The sequence below is a fragment of the Streptopelia decaocto genome (assembly GCF_964273445.1).
Source record: "Streptopelia decaocto genome assembly, chromosome: Z".
NCBI classification, from domain to species: Eukaryota; Metazoa; Chordata; class Aves; order Columbiformes; family Columbidae; genus Streptopelia; species Streptopelia decaocto.
The window spans coordinates 66,118,503-66,139,675 of NC_138657.1; the positions used below are offsets into that span (position 1 = coordinate 66,118,503).

Sequence of the window (21,173 nt, forward strand, 5' to 3'; positions counted from 1 at the left end):
GCTGTGTCCGCCGCGGGCAGGCCCGGCGCGCGCTCCTGCGGCGGGAGCGAACCGCCTCCTCTCGCCCCGGGGCCGGGCTCGCGCCTCTCGCCGGCGGGACCGCCCGGGCCCTGCAGGCCGCTCGCGCGAGTTCCGCCCCGGCCGGTTGGCTCCCTCCTCCCGCCACGTGACCCGCCCGCCCCGCCGTGCTGGCGCGTGCCCGCCGCTTCCGGGGGGCGGTCCGAGCCGCGCCGTGCGGGTAAGTTTGGCGGAGCGGGCAGGGAGCGGCGGTGGCGGTGACATGTTCGGCAACGGGCTCAGCTACAGCGAGCAGGGGGGAGAGGCGGCGCCCGAACTGGTGCAGGAGGCAGCGCCCACCACGACGCCTTCGGCTCCCGCGGCCTTCGGGCTCTTCAGCAGCGACACCAAGAAGTAAGGGGGGCGGCCCGTTCCTCGGGCCCGCTCGGGGCTGTTGGGCGGGGGCGCGGTGGCCAGTGCGGGGCTGGCGATCCCAGCCCTGGGGCGGTGCGGGAGGAGTGCGGGCTCGGGTCTCCTCTCGGCAAGGGGCAGCTCCGGGGACCGTGCCGGGGAAGCGGTGCCTCGTTTCGCCGCTTCTACTCACTGGTGACTCGTTGGGAAAGTTTGCTTGCTCACCTTTGAGGTCTTCATAGTGGAATAGGTAACCTGTAAAGTTTTTTGGTTGGTTTGTTTGAAAAAGCGCTAAACATTCCCCCGCCCCGCTTTTGGTACCTAACCACACTGGCATTAGTTCAATTTTGTCTCGAAACTTATTTAAAAAAAAAAAAAAAAAAAGTCCTTGGAAGTATCTGTGGGAGTTGTGTTTGGAAATGTAGTTGATCATGGTAAAGTGGCCCACTTGAGGTGGGTGTTAACAGTGTTGTGTCTCAGTCACAAGTCAAAACGAGGAAGTGGAGAAGGGAAAAAAATCTCCCAGAGCTGAAATGCACAGGCACAGAAAGCCTTCAGTTCCTTAAAGGAAAAGTGAATTGGAGAGAAAAAAAAAAGTGTCTAAATGGGAGGATCAAGGGGTTTGCTAAGCTGGAATTGTACCCTACAACAAATTGGAAATCTATTCGGAGAGCAACCAATAAAAAGCACCGTAAACTAAGGTCTCATGTACATGAGAAAATCAATCACTACTTCTTCACTTTGATTGTTCTGCACAAAGAGAACATCCATGCTCTAGAAACCTCAACTGATGTGTTTGTTTTTGTGCCACACCAAAGTAAATTACAGCAACATGAAGCTGCTGTCACTCTGATACTTAGCTCTGTGAAACAGCAGATGGTAGGCCTCTTCAGCCAGACAAGTCACATTTCTCTTCCTCTGCTATTTCAGTAATACTTTGCTTTTTCATTCTGTTCCAGTTAAGATCTTTGCTACTTTAGCATAGGTGCCCCTCTGCTGACTTGTGTGTTGTAGCTGATTTAAGTTGTTTGCACCCTTCTTTTCTTGTCCCCTTCCACAGAAATAACTTGGCACTTTATTTCTTAACAATTGTTTTGCTGCTTCTTTTCCACAGAGGGGTGTACTCTGATCATTGGTCATGGCCATAAGTCTCTACATAACTCATTTAATCCTAGACTTCAGACTTTTTTGCAGGTGAAGTATAGCTCTCTATGTTTTATCAAATGGAGAAGCTGAAGTGACAAATTCTACCTGAGGCTGCCCAGTGTCCTGATATGTTTTGTACATGTGTGTATATGATTGTCTTTCAATACTGAAGAACCAAAATAGCTTGTGAAATGTATACATGCCTTATCGATTGCTCCTTCAGGCTTATTCTTACACTTACAGGAGGGAAGACCCATCCTCTAAAGGAAGGGCTTGAGAAGACAGCAGGCATTGATCTCTATGGCCTTTTGTAGCTGGAAAAGAAGTTCTTGTTGAAACAGGAAGTTATCCATGATTCAGACCTGTGTGGGTGAGCTCTGAGTATGGATTGGACAGTTGAGAAACAGACACTGTGCAGGGAGGATGGTGGATTTTGTGTAGTGTGAAAAAGCCACTGGACTACAAGTGAGGTTTATTATTAGAAAAGCAGACTGTGTTGCAGTCTGTTTGGAAAATGCAGTAGTCTTTTATCAAGCAAATAGCATGTGTGTTATATAGTCCACGCTGGTAATAGCCAAAAAAGTCCTTATTGAGAAGCAAACAAAATTTCCTTAGAGCAGAAATGGAACTCTTCTCAGAACAGGGACTGTGTAGCCCACATATGGAGAGCATCATATGTTTTGGTGGTTTGGTTTTGTGTTCTTTGAACTGGGCAGAACTCATCCCTCCCTACAGAAAAGTACAAGATGTGTCTCTGTTTTCTAAAGTGTGGGGACCGTGGAGTATTCCACCAGTGAAGATAAAATTACTGCTGTGGCTTTTCAGAGTTAGTTTGCTGGACCTCTCTTGATTGTCATTCAACACTGCTAAATATGATGTTAGGTATGCTTATGTCCCATATCACTGTGGTGTTTCAGTGCTTGGCAAACTTTTTATTGCTGAGGGAGGTGGATTCTGCCTTAGACCTAATGATGGTGCAAGAAGTACTCCTTCTCAGCAGAGGGTCATATATACAATACGTGGCCCAGAATGTTGCTGGACTGTTGGACCAGTCCGGTAACTGTTGAACCAGAGACCTGCACTTGCCTGTTGCCAGTTAATAATATTGTGTGGTTAAAGTATAAATATCAAGGTATTGATGTAAACACTTTATTTAAAAAATTAAAGTCTCTTTGTGTTGTCTGTCTTATCCTGTTTGTCATGAAGAGGAAGTAAGCCAAAATACTTCTGAAGTAAACAAGTAGTTTATTAGGATAAACTGTCTTTGATCTTTCAGCATTTATTGTGTAGAACAGCCTATGACAAGTGGAATAAAGAGACAAATATAACTTGCCTATTTGGTATGTATTGCTTTAAAAAAGCCTTTTGGTTAGTTAGATCACTTCAAATATGTCAGAGGTGGATCTCATGTTCAGTGGATGGAAGCTTTCTGTTGATTCTGTTAAATGTCTAAGTAACTGAATAATTAAAAGATCTTAAGTACCTGAGATGAGTCAGTCTAAACTTTCTTGTGCAGAATGGGCCCCACTGCGTGGCTGGAGGTACTGTTTCTCTCCTTTTCCTCTTCTTCTTCCACACTTGTCACATGAGCTGTACTTGTATGTTAATAGTTACATTTTAGGAGTTTATTAATGTATCCTGGTAGGTAGTCTGACACTTGCCTGTGAACTGGTTATCTTCCAGACGTAGGTCTCTGTAGGTGCTCCAGATGTACTCCATTCAGTTGCCCCCCACATGTTTGGAAAATAAGAAAAAGGATCAAGTTGTGGGCCACCTGAATAATGGAAATGGTTGGCAGAGAAGTTTTTGCCCTTAACAGGAGTTTTCAGCAGAGAATTAGTAAGAGCTAAGGGATCATGTAAGTCTTATGGACAAGCTGAATCCAGCCTGTGGACCTCAGGTTATTTCTCTGTGGTCTAGATTGATGAAATCCATGAAGTAAGTCCTGCCTACTTGGAAGGCTGTCAAAACCACCTGTATGTTGTAGAGAGTTACTATGTGATGCACGTCACCTAAGTTAATAGGATGTTTTTATATTTACAGTATTGCTCTATGAAGAGGGATGAAAAGTCTAACTACCTTCCAACTTTTAAGAGAACATGGAAAGCTAATTAATAACATGGGATCCATGTTAATTGTCTGCATTAGGGTGCAGCTATTACTGCCTATGCTTAATGGCAGATGAACAGAAAATTTTCATCTATATTGATTGCATTTTGAACAATATTTATCTGCATGTAATATTACAATCTAATAATGTTTAGTTATTTGAAATTTTACAATTTCAGCAATAAAACTAGCTATTGCTGTACCTAAACCAAATGTAAAAACTTACAGGTTAATCACATGAGTAGTGTTGGTAGATATCAATTGATAAGTACAGTATTGAAGCAGATGGAAAAATTTATAACATGCATTTTCACCTTTACTGATTTGCATCTTTAAACTATATTCCTGCCAAACAAAATACATTTGTAATTTATTAGATATTTTTTCTGCAGATCTGGCTTATGCATTCTGTTGAGCTATTCATCAGAAAATTTGGCAGGGCTGCAAACCCTTTTTTTTTTTTTTTTTTTTCTGTCCTGAGATTTGCAAGCCTGTTTTGCAGAGAGCTGATCTAAGGTGTTGATTTCATTAAGATACTCATTCCCCAATTCTCTGTGCAGGAGACTTTTCCAAGTTCATCAGAGTCAAAAACTTGTTTTCAACAGCTGCCAGAGATGTTCTTGTAGTCTTAAATCGATCAAGTTTTGCCTCGGCATATCCTGTTCCACCAGTCATGGAAAGGTTGTATGTACATAGACTGCCATTTGTGAAATTCTTGGAGGAGACTCCAGTCCTAATATTCAAACTTGATGCATCCACTAGCTCATTGGCACTGCTACTTTGTTTCCCCATCTGTTATAATGGCATTATGCCCACTAATATGGTGATATGCCAGTTTGGGTAGGGTGTACAAGCCAGCAAAGATGAATGGTTTGCATGAACTGATGACTCTACAAGATGAAATCTGAACCCTGTAGTCAGCACCAGGACAGGAACTAAATGCACTATATGAACATGGGCGTGCTATTGCAGAGCACTTCTCCAGCTGAAATCGGTCAGATCTGATGGGAAGTGACACACAGTAAATACATTCTTATTGCCATGCACTTGGCACAAACTGCTGATTTGCTGTGATTCTCTGTAATGTAGTCATTAAAATTTTTTGAGGCTTATTTTATTCCTCAGAAAGGCAAGTTTTATAGTTTAAGGCCTTCACTGTGGTTTCTGCGTATTTATTATGCTGTCATATTTGCCCTAGACACTTATTGTGATCTGCATCCTGAATGGCATTAAAAATACATTTCTGTAAGACTGTTAGAACATAAAGCCATAAAGATGACACTTGCAAGAAATTCCAGAGTTTCTTAGTTATGCTTTTCTGAAGACTGTCCTTGTCTGTACCACTCCGTGGTAGTTTTCTTACTTTGAGAAAACCAGAGTTCTTTTGGCATATAAAGATTTGTGGACCTACGATATGGACAATAAGTAGGACCAAACCCATGGACTTCAGCAGGGCAAATGTTGGCCTCTTCAAGGTCCTGCTTGGAAGAATCCCATGGGATAGTGCTCTAAAAAGTAGGATCATCCATGAGAGCTGGCTGATATTCAAACGTCACTTCCTCCAAGCTCAAGACCAATGCATCCCTACAAGGGAGAAATCAAGTAAAAGTTGTGGGCCACCTGAGGAGTAAGAAGCCCACATGGATGAATGAGGAACTCGAGTCCAAACTCAGGTGGAAGAAGGATGTTTATGTAATGTGGAAAAAGGGATAGACCACCTGGGAGGAATATAACGAGGCTGTTAGAGTATGCAGGGATATGGTGAGGAAGGCCAAGCTCCAGATGGAAGCAAATCTGTTCAGGGATGTCAAGGACAACAAGAAGGGCGTATTCAAGTACATTAGCAGCAAAAGGAAGGTTAGCAAAAATGTAGGCCTGCAGCTGAATGCGGAGGGTGCTGGTGATGGGTGATATAGAGAAGGCAGAGTTACTGAATGCCTTCTTTGCTTCCATCTTTACTGCTAACACCAGCCCTCAGGAGTCAAAGACCCTAGAGACTGGAGATAAAGTCTGGCGAAAGGAAGACTTTTCCTTGGTTGAGGAGGCCCAGGTTAGAGATTGTTTGGACAAACTGGACATCCACAAATCCATGGGCCCCAATGGGATGCACCCATGAGTGCTGAGGGAGTTGGCAGACGTTATTGCTAAGCTGCTCTCCGTCATCTTTGAAAAGTCTTGCAGAACAGGAGAGGTGCCTGAGAACTGGAGGAAAGCCAACATCACTACAGTCTTTAAAAAGGGCAAGAATCACAGAATGTTAGAGATTGGAAGGGACCTCAGGAAGCTACAGGCCAGTCAGCCTCACCTCCATCCCTGGAAAGGGGATGGAACAACTTATCTGGACATCATCTCCAAGCACGTGGAGGAAAAGAAGTAGTCAGCAGTAGTCAGCAGGGGTTCACCAAACGGAAATCACGTTTGACCAACCTGATAGCCTTCTATGATGGTATGACTGGCTGGGTAGACAAAGGGAAAGCAGTGGATGTTGTCTACCTTGATTTTACCAAGGCTTTTGACACCATCCCTCACAATATCCTCAGTCAGTATTAGGTCCTGTCCTGTCCAACCTATTCATCACTGACCTGGATGAAGAGACTGAGTGCACCCTCAGCAGGTTTGCTAATGATACCAAACTGGGAGAAAGGACTGACACACCAGAAGGCTGTGCTGCCATTCAGCGAGACCTGGAGAGGCTGGAAGATTGGGCAGAGAAGAACCCGATGAAGTTCAACAAGGGCAAGTGTAGGGTTCTGCACCCGGGGAGGAATAACCCCAGGCAGCAGTACAGTTTAGGGGTGGATGTGCTGGAAGGCGGCTCTGCAGAGAAGGACCTAAGAGTTCTGGTCGACAACAGTTTGAGCATGAGTCAACAATGTGCCCTTGTGGCCAAGAAGGCCAATGGTACCTGGGGTGCATTAAGAAGAGTGTGGCCAGCAGGTCGAGGGAGGTTCTCCTCCTGCTCCATTCTGCCCTTGTGAGGCCACATCTGGAGTACTGCGTCCAGTTCTGGGCTCCCCAATTTAAGAAGGACAAGGAATTACTGGTGGGAGTCCAGTGGTGGGCTACAAAGATGACAAGGGGCCTAGAGTACCCTTCTTATGAGGAAAGACTGAGAGAGCTGGATCTGTTCAGCCTGGAGAACGTTGAGAGGGGGTCTCATTAATGTTTCTAAATATCTCAGGGGTGGATGTCAAGAGGGTGGGACCAGACACCTTTCAGTGGTGCCCAGTGACAGGTTGAGGGACAATGGGCACAGACTGAAGCACAGGAGTTCCATCTGAATATGAGGAAAAACTTCTCTACTTTGAGGTTGCTAGAGCACTGCAACAGGCTGCCCAGAGAGGTTGTGGAATCTCCCTCTCTGGAGACATTCAAGACCCACCTGGACACATTCCTGTGTGATCTGATCTAGGTGAACCTGCTTTAGCAGGTGGGTTGGACGAGATGATCTCCAGAGGTCACTTCCACCCCCAGCCATTCTGTGATTCTGTGGTATATATGTATATGCTAACACTGTTGTAGGTTCTGGCAGTGACAGTGCCACCTTTGTGGTGATATCGTTAAAATAAGTCTCTTCCCACCATTTTCGGGAAAGCTGAAAAGTACTGCTTCTCACTCTCACAATTTCTTCACAACTATCAAATGCTGCAAAGTGTTATGCAAATATCTGCAAATTCTGATTATTGCCCTCAAGACAGGCTGTAAATTGACATGACCACTTCAGTGGTAGCATCACCTCACGTGCCACTTCTTCAGCCTTCAGGAAACTCATCTCTGCCAGCAAGGAAGATTTTTCTCTCTCAGAAGCTTCCCTGCAGCATTGGAGGTGTGGACACTGTCAGAAAAGATCCTATGCAGTGGGATTGCAAGACTGGTACTTTTCATCTTTTCTTGTTGCTGGGTGAAGTAGTGTATATGACCACTCTACTGATGACAGATAATCTTAGATTAAATCACAGTCCTCTCTAGAAAGGGTTTCAAACTGCTCTGTCATAGTAGCATCCATCTGGTTAGAACTTCTGAAATGTAGGTTGTCTACGTATCTGTGTTGATGTTAGTGGTGGGCAGCAACTTAACAGGTGTTCATGCACTGGGTTACTCAAACATTGTTCAGGTATTGTAATTTCACAACAGGGAACTGGGAAGATGTTTTATTCAGTTTTAACTTTACTGTTCTCTGTATGTTTCCTCACTGACAAAGATGAGACTGTACCTAAACTATCCAGATGGCAAGTGCTTGATAAACTAGTGGCAAAGCAGTCATTAAATGAGTTAAATTATGTTGCTTGTCAGACTATAACTAGTGTTCTTCTCTGTGGTTCTCAGCCTTACAGGATACTACAGTCATCCTGGTTTTCCTCACATCTCTGTAGTTTATCCTTTAAAACTACCAAGTCTGTTTTTTGGGCAGTATGCCTGTTTTTCACATTGAAAAATTAGGGGTGACTGAAGAGGATATAGATTACTTCTTTTCTCAGATTCTCTTTAAACCATACTGCAGCTACACTCATAGCCAAATGATTTGAGTCTCCCTTGAAGTAATAGTTGAATTCTTTGTTGGTGTTGTAAATTGGCAATAAATATAAGTAGTGTTATAATGGAAGAGGGTGGCAATACTGAATAGCACCACAAGATGTCATTCAAACAGTTTGTGGTATAGAATGAAACAGTGAAACTGAGATTTCTTAGTTTTCTGCTAGAAGAAGACCCCAAATCAACAGCAAAATAAACTCAAATTGCAGCATGTATTTGCTGCCATTTTAGCTTCCATGTTCTATGGCTCTGAAATCTATTTACAGATCCTCTTTAAGCGTTAAATTCAAAATTGTTTGCAGTTTAAACAATAGGCTGAGCTAGAATAAGCCCATTTAAGGATTTTGCAGTGCCAGTAAAATGTAAAAAATCTGATTTTTTTAAATTTTTATACATATATATATATATTTATTATTATTCTTTTTAATTTTATGGGGTCACACAGGACCTTCTATAGGACTTTGTTACTACTCAGGTGCCAGGACCAAAGGTTAAGGTGCTCTGTCAGTGTGGATTTTTTACTTCCAACCTGGTAACATTCATAGTATTTCAAACTTCACATTGGAACATTTTGTTGTTCTGCAGGCAAAAAAAAAAGTCAGTATGCTGCGGTTAAAATATGTTACCCAGACTGAAGTCTCTTAAAGACTTTGAACACAAGAACAATTCAGCTGATACTGTGTAACTGAAAGCATGCAGGGGATGGAGAACTTTAAAGAAGATATGCATTATTAAAACTCTCTTCAATGGGATTTCTGTAACTTTTGTTCTATAACAGATGGTTCCATACTATCAGAACTGGTGAAGCTTGCTACCTCCTCTGTGGTAGATTTGCCATTTCCTATATCTTATCTTGCAGTGACACAGTGCTGTCCTTGTGTACAGAGACTGTCTCTCACCACAAGTTCATTTGTTTAAAATTCCCTCTCCCTTCTTAGAGGTGATTAAAACTGTTCCCAGGTTCTGGGGCATACAGACCGCATGTTGAATCAGAATTAAATTGGTAGTTTGTAACACAGCGGCTGATAAACTTCCAGGAGTAAAGATTTTGTAGCTAAAGCATAATTGTTGCATTGCCTCCTGGGCTTCTGTTGCAGTTTTGATACCTATGAAACTTCTCCTTTTTACAAAGAAAGCATTATGATAAGTGAGTGACTTTGTTAAGTAGCTGGGTACATTGGAGTTGTGGCTAAAAAGGGGATAGAATAAGTGTGTATCTTATCAGGGTGGAGTAAGTGTTCTCTTAACAACAGTTGTTCAGAATAGGTAGGTGCAGTGGCAAATTATGTGCTACAGATTATGAATTAGTTTAATGTAATTAAAGGTTTGTGATAGTTACTATGAGAAGACAAAGTAGCTGAGAGTGAGGCCCAGATTTATCCCTGACATGGTTGGTTTAAACCTCCGTCATGTGCAGTTGTGCCGACTCTCTTTTTTTTTTTTTTTTTTTTTCCCCCCTGTATAAGTGGGTAATGCTGCTTAGCAGAATCTGAAATCATAGTCTTAATCTGAGCAAGATGCCATTTCAGTGACCAAGTGTGTGCTAACAAGAGTATGGCGTAGTCAGAGTTGTTTAGTTGCTGTTTGCTATAATCAGCATGAAGAGTAATGCTCAGGGTCCTTTCTCACATGAGACTCCAGGCTGTTAAAATAGTTTGGCAGTTCTCTTGGCTGCCAGCTAGGTGTTTTGGGGTACTTTTGCTCTTATTTTGGTGCATTGGGGTGGTATTTTTGAAAGGTGTAGTTTGTGTAGTGTGGTGGCTTTTTGTTGTTTGTGTTTTGTTGTTTGTTTTTATGGCAGGGGAGCAGATGGAGCATGAAAGAGAATGAGAACTAGAAAAATCTAACCATTAGTTTTTATTTACTTTTTTACAGTAATATCTGTAAGAATACTACTAACTGGTAGGCTTGTCATAGACCCTGTCATATCCACACCCTGTTGTATCCAGAAGTGGTGCAAAGGCATATGAAGAAAGCAGTGCTTTGAGGCAGAAAGACAAAAGTAGCATATCTCTTAAAGGCTATGATCATAAAACATGAAAACCTAGAAGAAAGTTAGAAATCATCTTCCTCCTTTTAATATTTGACCAGTAATTTAATGAGAATGTATTATTCTGGATGTGTTCTGTGATTTCGATCATGTTGTATCGTCACGGGTCTGTCATGTTTGATGCTTGCCATGAGAGTAAGTTAGACAATGATTTTGCGCTCCTAATTTACAATCTCTTACCTTTCAAATTCTTTTATTGAAGAATACAAACCTGTGGTGGTAAAGATTACAGAGGCGGCTTAGTACTGATTCCTTAATATATTAATAATTGGCTCATTGCCTTTTTTGGGTAGATGCTATAAAAAAAAAAATATTGTATTTCATATCCTATTCATATTGTATATAGGTATAATATTTCTAATTATAGTCCATACCAGTGCTTTCAACTAGCAACTTTTTAGGACAGTGGGGCTGTATTATATATAGAGGTTGAGACACTCAACTGCAGCTGGGGAATACAGGGAAACAAGTGGGACTCTTCTTTTTCCCCCTCTCAGTCATTTGAGCCCTTCTTGCTCGTAGGAAAAATGGGCTCAGAGACTATTTATTTACTCTTACAAAGGCTTTTTTGCACCTACTGTTGTTGAACCATTACTGTCCTGGTTCATATAGCTCCATATCATTTATCAACTATTATATTAGGCTTCCTTAAACCTGGTTTTGCTGCTGAAGTAATAAAGCTTATATTTCTGTCATCTGTAATATGTACCTGACTCTGTTAAGCCAGAATTACTCTCAAAGCTTTAGTGGGGAGAGGCCAAGGTATTGATGCAGCTGGAGGGTTGCTTGCATGTTCCTGAGCTCCTGGCAAGTGAACATAGGTGATAAAGAAGTTATTTGTCTAACATTGTGTACTGAAGATCTGTCACTTCAGAATAACTAATTAATATAGAAGCATGAACAGCAGTGTGAAGCTTGCATATATGCTTTCTGTTCTAAGGGATTTTACTTAAGGATTGAAATTCCCTTACATCTTCTTGATGCTTGGAAGATGACAATATTTTTGTACTGTAAAATAAATTATATTATGAAAGACTGCAATGCATTTGCCTTTCCCATTGTTCATTGAGGCTGCTGATAAGAGTTGTTTTTGGAGGGAAATGACCTTTGAAATCTGTGTAGGATATTTGTTTCTAGAAGTTGAAACAGCAAGGGAGTGGGTATCCTGTTACTTAATAAGATTTTCTTTTTTAAGTAGACCTCAGTCTCAGCAGGCAAGCTGGGTTGAGTGTGTGTGTTTTTTTGTTGTTTTTTTTTTTTAATACTGTACTTGAAAGAATGGAGCAGAATTCTACAGTGCTGGGTAAAATAATTGAGGTGTCTTGCACTATTAAATCTGCTCTTAAAGGGCAAAACTTTGAGGTTACACTGAAGCCATATCTAACCGTAGAAGAAAAAAGGCTTGCTGCTGCTGATCCTGATCCATATGAATATCTGGAACAATATTTTACTCTGTAAGTATGTAATGCTTGCTAATACCAGATTATAATTTTTAGAAAAGATTGAAAGAAATACATCAGTTCATGTAGCAATTAATTTCCAAATGGATTCATCAAGAACTTGTAGTTTTTTATTTTTTATTTATTGGTATTTTTTTCCATGGTGGTGCATTTCTCTTATGAAATGAAGGCTGTAACCAGGTCTTCATGTCTTAATTTCTCTGGTTTGTATCTTAGCTGTTAACATTTCAAAATGTTTTAATTTGAAATGTGTGATGGAATATTTTCTCGAAGCAGTTAGAAGTACATTTCATTACTAGATACTTCTTTATTCTGTCTTTATGTCTAAAATTCACCTTTTGCCTTTTGAAAAAAATATTTTTTACACTGGTAACTCAGTCATCCTGTGATAACTGAATGCTTTTGTCATTCCTGTGTTCTGGGAGGTAGTCTTCAGCATGTACTTGAATCTGCTGCTGTGTTACTTCCTCTATTTTTGCTACTTGATCCTGTATTTCACAAAACACTTCGTTTTGAAAAAGCGGTTAGACTTAAATTGGAAGTTGCTTGTAGGTATCTGCATCCTTAATTTTGCATGTTTTTCTTTTGGCTTATTAGGAACAAATGGTGTTTGGGTTTTTTCCCCATCTGGTTGTGGTTCTTAAGTTTGTGGATGTATACTGAACTGTGTGGGTAGTGTGAATTTCTCAAGGAGGGGCACAGGTAGATGCAGTACTGGGTCTGAAAATACAAGGAAAATCTTAATTAAAGTGACTCTATGCCTTGCAAGTAGTAAAAAATGCTGTTTAAAGGTTTATGAAGAAATGGATGGCAACATTTTATCTCATTGTAACTAGTTCTGGCTTTGGCTTAAACCTCTTTTTCCTCCCCATCTGAAATTCTGAGGGCAATGATAAATCAGAATATATCTAGGTTTCGCATTCACTTTTGAAATTCGATCTGGATTTCTATGTTGCCCTTTACAATGTGGAAACTCACAGGGTTTGTAAACTTGGAAAGCTTTTGGAGTTTTTTTTAATATTGCAAATATCCATTCTTGAGCCATTGTTTGCTTCATATTTTTTAGTACTTGAGCAACCTAGGCATTACAAAAGGCTATTTCTTCAAAGAGTCTTTTTTGTAAACTTTCAGAGTCTACACATGCAATTAGACTGTTGTCCTTTGCATCTAAAAAGCCAAGCATGGTGAGGTTTCTTACTAGTGGTGGCTAATGAGAAGCTGTATCTCTTAGAGGACATCCTTGCTGACTTAATATTTCTGTGTGGGAATTTTATTTCAGCTGTAAAAAGTGCTTGAACACTGCATGTGTCTAATCATTGAGCTATCAATCTTATGGCATGTGGAACAGATGTATTGTACTATAGTTCTGAGGCTTTTAATCCTGAGGACAAGGGACAGCAGTTTACAATCCAGAAAGGCAGATGAAAACCTAAGGTTACATGCTTGATTCTCGTTGAGATTTGGACCATACTGAAGTCTGCTATTGGGCTTTTTGGTGATATATGTAAGCTGATATTGTATTGTAATACAGACATGTCAGCCTCAGGCTATTACATTGTGGCTCTTACTGGGCAAAAAGTGAGGAGTGAATGAATGAAATTGAGCTCTTCTCTTGCCTCAGGACTTCAGCTTTCAGCTAACAGCAGATTAAAGTTGCATGGTCTTGCAGTATTGTTGGAATCTGATAGATTCTTCTACTAACACTTCATTACACAAGGCCGGCATGGTAACAAATACAATTTAAAAGTGAGCAAGAAGCGGCAGTGTTTCACCCGAAGTTGCTGAATTGATGCAAGAATATAAAAGTAGTATTCTGATTTTATTTTTTACTTTTTTCTAATTGATGTTTTACTGTGCTTCTACCATAGAAATGAAGACCTAAAACAGATGTTGGAAAGCAGTAAAGATTCTGCAAAGCTGGATGCTATGAAAAGGATTGTTGGGGTATGGTTTTTTTTATTTTTATTATTATTATTATTACTTTTATTTCTTAGGGTATCTTTTTCATTGTTGTTTTTAGTTCTTGGATATGAATACTGCTTTTGTTTTACAGATCCTCTACCAACTCAGCATTTGAATCTTTAAATGGTATTTAAGGAAGTCCTTATGTTGGAATTTTGTGTAGAAATTGCACTATCACAATATGTGCAGCCATATAATTTTAAAATGTTTATGTAACAGTGCCAATATGGCTTTAAATATCAATTTTCAGTAGGGAGGTGAGATCTTATAGAGGAAATGGTTCCTTCAGAGGAGCCTCTAATGCTGCCTTAATTCAGCAGACAAGAAACAACAGAAATTCGTAGGAGTAAAATGACAAATTGTGTTTACAATTTTTACTTTTTTAGATTATATAAGGTACAGGTTGTATCATGCAATCATGGTCTTTCCCCCAACTCTAAACCTAGCAATTTCTCCTTTCAGTATCCCCTAGTGATGAAAATTTTACTCAAGCTGGTTGTCTTCTGCTTTTGCCTTTGATCCTAGTCCTGCCAAAGAATCAATTACCTATTAGATCTGGGTAACCTATCAGCTACTATTTCATAGAATCATTTAGCTTGGAAAAGACCCTTAAGATCATAGAGTCCAAACGTTAACGTAAAAACTGCCAAGTCTGCCTCTAAACCATGTCCCTAAGAACCTCATCTACATGGCCTTTAAACACCTTCAGGGACAGTGATTCAACCACTTCCCTGGCAGCCTGTTCCAATGTCTGACAGCCCTTTCCAGGAATAAGTTTTTCCTAATATCCAATCTAAACCTCCCCTGGCACAACTTGAGACCGTTTCCTCTTGTTCTAACACTTGCTATGTGGGAGAAGAGACCAGTACTCACTTTGCTACAACCTCCTTTCAGGTAGTTGTATAGAGTGGTAAGGTCTCCCCTCAGCTTTCTTTTCTCCATTTCATAACATCAAGGGTTTTTTTTGGTGAAAGGTTTCTTGGCTGTTCTTCTCCAACACAATGTGCAATTGCCCAGGGTTTGACTAGTGTGAGTCTGGCATACAGAGGTGCTGTTGCAAGAAACCGTGTCATGGTTTCAACATGTGGTAACTTACATTCTTCTGATTCCCTCAGAAAAGATCTTTCTTCTGGCTTTTAGTGTGAGTGGGAGGGTTGGGGAGAGTTATCTGTTTTTCCCTTGGTTTTCTTTTTCAAAAAGGTGGCCAGATCTGTATCTGTATTTGGAGACTGTTGCAGCTGAATGTATGTGTGTATGTATGTATATGGGGGAATCAGAAGCTATTAAATTGATTCAGGTTTAAATTTTAAACCAAGGCTTTACTAGATTTTTTTTCCCATTTCTTCCTATGGACAATGCTCTCGTTGTGAGCGCACAATAAGCAAATACACTTATTATAAATACTTGCTACGGTTACATATTCAAAGCAATTCTTAACAACTTTTTCTATAATTTCCTGTAACAGAAGTATATGATACCATAAAGCTGGACATGTGTACTTAGCTGTGGTCCTTGATGGTCTTAAGCTTAGGTGATCAGGCAAGGAGGTCTTCAGCAAGGGAAGGCAGAACTAAATTGAGCACACTCTTTCTTTTGCACCTACACTTACCAATTCCAGGTTTTTGCCCTTCTGTAAGTTCTCAGTCCCCATTCCAAATGCTGGAAGAACACTACTCCTCAAGATAGCAGCAGACACCTTCTGTTTCTTGGGTGGTTCTTTTCTTGAAGCAGCTGGTTCTTTTCTTGAAGCAGAAACAGCCTTCTAGCTCATACGATTGACTATTTTTGACCACAAGTGAGTTGTTTGAATTCCTGGATTCGCTGTTTTTAGCGTCTTCTATATTTTCCACGTATTTGCTGTTATCTTGTGTTTAAACTGTGTTTCATAACAGACACCTGGTACCAACCTCTGGTTCACATAACAGACAGACAGTGAGCTTTACAGGCCAGGACTGGGACCTTGCACAATTAGCACAAGGCCTTGTGGCAGTGGTGATAAAATTCTTGTTGGGCACAAAAATCCCTATGGGTTACCAGTTGTGTGCTTACATCTAAAGAGTTCTCAGGGATCAGATATGTTCTCCAGAGATGAAAGGCTTCCTCTAGCCTTATTATTAGTGGAAAAAGGAACTCTGTTGTTGAAGTATTGTTTAACATGTCTCACTGGAATGCTTATTTTCACTAATTTTAGGTAGGGCGAAAAGCTGTGCATAACAATAGTTTTCTTACTCTTCTAGTAGACTTCAAGACCTTCCTTAGTCCATGTAGGTGTGATGGAAAAGTACCAGGATAACAACGCTTATAGCCCCTTTTGCTGCTTCTTCCTCCTCTAAGGTGGTTTCCAAACTCTCTCCTGGGGAGAAGGAGATTCATTACAAATAAAAACAAATCTGTCTTGCAGAGAGTGACTTTTAACTATGTAATTTCAAGCCTAGGAGTAATCCAGTTTTGATCTTTCCACTCCCCCTCTTACATGAAGATGTCTAAACCTACCTTCCACTCAGATAGGCATGTGTAACTTTAATGATCAATTTTTTTTTTTTTTAGTTAGTATATTATTTTTTCTATTTCTTCCTTACATGCATGGCACAAAATAATGGTAGTCTTGGAAGATTACAAGCAACACTGCTGGTTTAGAAATTAATTCAAAGTGTATACAGAACTGAGTTTATTCTACTGTATGCATGAGAACACAGTAGCTGATACTTCTTTTAAAACATACACTGATATTACAACAACCAAGGTACTCATGTTGCCAGGTCTTGAAACCTGTCTAAACTTCACATCTGGGAAAAAAATCTCGGTGGGATTTTGCTCATAAAGGTTTTGGAGCATAAATTTAGGAAACAAATTCACATGCCATCTCTGTCTGTCTCTTTCATGAAAAGTAAAAAGTTTAGTACACCCTGATGTTAAATAGCACTTCTTCTAGAATGAAAGTTTCTGTCTGTGCAGGAACTCCAGATACACAATTGGAGAATGTCTAGGCACAGCAACAAAAACGTCATGATAGACCTTAGTCTTGGAAAGAACCATTATGTTCTTTCAGGTTAATGATCCATGGGAAAGGAGGATTTACGCTAATAGTTATGACTTAATGAGTCAAAATACACTCTCTTAAAAGACCCTAAATACATATTTACATGGTACACTGGAGCTATTATGGTTGATCAGTTAAATAATGCAAGTAATGCATAGAGTCATACTGTTACAGCCTGTCAGGGAAGTCTAAGGATCATCCTAACTCCTGTTGCATCAAGATGAGATGATTGATAATATTTTATTCTATGATACTTCTCTGCAGTGCATCTTGCTACTAAGTTCTCGTTGACCCTGGTCGTTCTGAATCTGGAATTTATTACAAAGATCCTCCAGACCTGACAGCCATGGTGTAATTTAGGTTCTTAGTTAAACCCCATTGAAACTCATACATTGTGCTTGCTTCTTAGTTTGTCACTTCCTGTGCTTTAATACAGCTGCAAGAAATAGTTGGTTAAATTGAAATGTCATGCTGGACTGCCGCTATTAAACCCTTTTGCAAGGCTTACTCAGTAATACCTTGAATTACAACTACCTTTTTTCTTTTTCTAGTTTCTAGTGTCTTTCTTCTAACCTTCTCTAAATATACAGTTTGTCAAGATATTGCCTGGCTTTGTGTGTTCTTGCTTTTGTTGCATGAGATCCTAGTTCTTCATGCTCTTAATATGTTTTATCAGTGAAATACACAGACCTGTGAGTTAGGAATATGAAGTTTAATCAGCTGTATAAAGTTGTGGAATGGTGGGGATGCGAGATGGTTTTGAATAGCAGTAACTGCAGTTGCAAATGTCATGATCCTGTGTTGGATCCCTGCATATTTGCTTGTCTTGGTGAGTTCTTAACCTCTCTGATTAGCTTGGTGTTTGGCTGACAGGATCCCGCTCTTGACCGTAGCTGGGTGTGCTCTGAGTCTGCATTCAGAAGCACTGTAACTTCACCTAACACATGCATTAGATTCCAGGGCTTACAGCATGACCATGAAGTACTGGCAGACATTCTGCTGGAATTAGATTTAAGATATAAGAGAGTTGTGCAGCTGTAGTGTATATGGAAGTATTTTATTCCTTCTCATATACTTGGTTTCTTATAAATAACTCCCTCCTTAGACTGTTCAAACAAGGGCTGAAGTTAAACTAAGGTTTTGTTATTTGTGCTCTTTGAGACAATTTTATTGTTTACTACATGCCCTAGTTTCAAATTTCTCTGAGATCAAATATGAAAACTTTCTTCATTAAAAACAAACAAACAAACAAAAAAACCCAAAACCCCAGAAAAACAAACAGAAAACCAACCAACAAAAAAAAATCTGAAACCCCAGAGTGGGCTGACTGATCTTGCTTTTACCTGTTGATTTTTGTTGTTGTTGTTCCATATAAACAGTCTAAGGCCATTTGTGTTTAGCTTGCTATGGAAAACAACCTCGTTTTGTTTTAAAGTGCGATGTCGATTTTTTTTTTTTCTTTTTTTTTTTCTCCTTGATTCTGTTGTGCACCAAGATTGTTCCAGTGAAGAGGAACAGGACTTAAAACCTGTATAACTTCTGATTTATTTATTTTTTTTCTTCACATAGTAGCTCCCAAAAGGTAATTTTGTAAAGCTTTTAAGATTAGCAAGGTCTTTGGTTTAAGTAATTTTTAAAGCATTAAAAGTGCTATCTGATATGGTAAAGTCCAGTTTGCTGATTCCGTTCCCCAGACTTATAACCAGCCAGGGTTGTTGGTGTGTGTGTGTGTTGTGGTTTGTGGTTGTTTTTTGTTTGTTTGGTTGGTTGGTTTTGGTTTTGTGTTGTGGGTTTTGTTTGTTTGTTTGTTTTGTTTGTTTGTTTTTGTTTTGTTTGTTTTTTGTGTTTTGGGTGTTTTTTGTTTGTTTGTTTTTTGTTTTTTGTATGGATAGTATCCTGCAAAGTCTAATAGTTAACAAAAAAATCAGACTTTATTCTCAGCTTCATAGAAATCAGGCTTGAAATGCAGATCTGGAGTAAATGCTTGTCTTTTTTAGGAAAAAAAAACAAACAAACAACAGAAAGACTCTAATAAATTATATTACTACATTGCCAAGATTTGTCTCTCCATTTTTCTTTTTTTTTTTTTTCAGATGATTGCAAAAGGCAAAAATGCTTCTGAGCTCTTTCCTGCTGTTGTGAAGAATGTTGCCAGTAAAAATATTGAGGTATTCGTATAGCTTGTTAAGCATACTGCTATGGAAGATCTATTAATGAAAACTTTACTTACTTGTATCTGACTTCAACATGAACCATAGAATCTCTAGTATTTTTTTAACAGAATTTTTCAGGGTTTAATTTCAATGACAGCATTGTGGTAATAATTTAACATGTAAATAAAGAACCTACTGGCTGATTTGGAGAGAGGAGTAATAACTATTTACATTTAAAAAATGATTGATTAGAGAAAGTTTGTGGAAGTGTGTGCTGGTAATTCTGAGAAGTTTATTTGAGATGTTGTGTGGCTTGTGAAGGTTGAGTAGGGATTGTGCTACATTGTATTAGAAAACATCTATGGCAGATCAAGGCTGAGAGGTAAGAGCTGGGTAAAAAAGTTTTCACTGTTCTACTCATGTAGTGTATTTATAAAAGGAGTGTCTCAGGATTAGGATTGCAGAGTGAGATCACTTTAACTCAGTTAAACAAGTCTGTATGAATTCGTGGTTAGACAAAACGTGATGTTACTAATGAATTGCATTTAATTTTTTTTGTTTCACAATACCTAAGTGTTGGTTTTTTGATAATTTAGTATAGAGAATTTGTTTAGTACTTCATTAGTGTGAGTGCCTGTGATTACAGAAGATTACAGAAAAGTAGTCTTCAAATCTCAGGATCTTTTGGAGAGATGTGACTATTTGGACTGTGGGAGGGATAGGTCCCATCTTGAGCAGAGAAGAAATTTTTGCTGATATGCAGTGTAATCTTAAATCTTTCGGTTACTTTTATGTAACATGGAGACTTTAAGCTGCAGTCATACATGCATCTTTGGAATATGCCCTTAGTAATTTATTTTGTATGAAAAATTATGAAAGGAGTGTATGAAGAGGCAGACAAAAAAAAATTAAACTTCCTATAAAAGCAACTGATGAAGAACTTGAGTCACAATCATCTGCAATATGAGTTATTTTTTTTAGTCCAGTTACTTGAATACATTTATTCAACTTGCACTAAATTGGGTGACTTTTAATTAAAAGAAGATTTATTTAGTAATTGTTTTCAGGATTGATATACATAAAAACAGTAGCAGAAATACAAGTTTCTCTTTCAGGCTGTTTACCATCCATTTTATTTTAGCAGCCTATGTGTCTGTTCTTGCCCCAGTATCAGGAGTTAGACGCACAAACTAGCTTGCTTCTGTATTTTTTTTTTCTTGTAAGAAAGCAAGAAAATGAAAAAAAACCTCACCTTGGACTAGTGAAAATTCAAATTTCCTGGAAGTTGAAAAACAGAGATTGCATTCAACTGTGATGGGTTTAAATACACAGGCTTACTATGTGGCTCAAGGAAATCTAAAGCAGCAACTGCATTAGAAAGCTGTACAACTAGAGGTTTTATAAAGAAAATGTTACTCTGCTTACTACCAGTACTATGCACAAACTGCCAGCTACAGTGCAGAGCTATCAGAATTATAGTTGACTCGACAAATGAGATTTGGATGAAAATAACATCTGTAAATTTGTAGTTCTGAACTGTGTAGTGACCAACAAGCATCAGTTTGAGGAATGCAGAGCAAGCATGCAATATTAGTTACTTTCTACTGCACAGGATCATAATTTTGTAAAAAATGCAGGAAACAGTGGTTTGAAGCACTGGCTTTTAAGAAGACAAGTCAATTGAATGCATGCTCCAGTTCTTCCCTGCTCTCCTGGAAATACATATCTCAGCCTCTGTTATTAATAGGAACAAAAAATTCCTTTTTCCCTGGCTTATGGCACTGAAGATTATATTTCCTGCGATAACGACTTCAGCAAACTCCTGTATCTCTCTAATGTGCTGCAATATACAAGGTCACAGATACATCTTTTTTTTTTTTTCCCCTTGTTTTATATGAATGGATAATAATAGTCAAGTTTGAGTCTAATTTCAGCATTCAAGAAGTTATTATTTTTTAGCTACTACTTTAAAGCTTTGTTTCTTCCATTCTCTGAAATAACGCATATATTTGACTCGAGGCCAAATAATGACCTCTTTTAAGTCAAGGAGGCAGAAGTGTGCAAAGATGACAATTTGCAGCCTTTCAGAACTTCCTGTGTTAAAATAACTTCAGAAATTGTAACTGTAATTTTAATAATAGGTAATAAAAGGAAATGGGGCAAGGAATCACACTTAGACTAGTTAAATATTCCCTTCCACTTTAACTTGTGTTTTTAGGTTACGAGTACTCTAAGTCCAGTTTTGAATGGATACCTTACACCACAGAGGAGTGCCATGAACAGCGTTGTTCATCTTAAGTGTTTTTAAATGT

The 21,173-nt window shown here is 39.3% G+C and overlaps 1 protein-coding gene across 2 annotated transcripts in view; it reads left to right on the forward strand.

The window, feature by feature from the left end:
- Nucleotides 1–203: 203 nt before the first annotated feature.
- Nucleotides 204–21,173, forward strand: part of AP3B1 (adaptor related protein complex 3 subunit beta 1) — a 155,231-nt gene continuing 134,261 nt past the window's right edge. For both annotated transcript variants that reach the window (XM_082074286.1, XM_082074287.1), the window contains exons 1-3: nt 204–411; nt 13,575–13,650; nt 18,802–18,876. In XM_082074286.1, the coding sequence (XP_081930412.1) occupies nt 281–411; nt 13,575–13,650; nt 18,802–18,876 (282 nt within the window). In that variant the 5' untranslated portion in view covers nt 204–280. The remainder of the gene's footprint in view (nt 412–13,574; nt 13,651–18,801; nt 18,877–21,173) is intronic.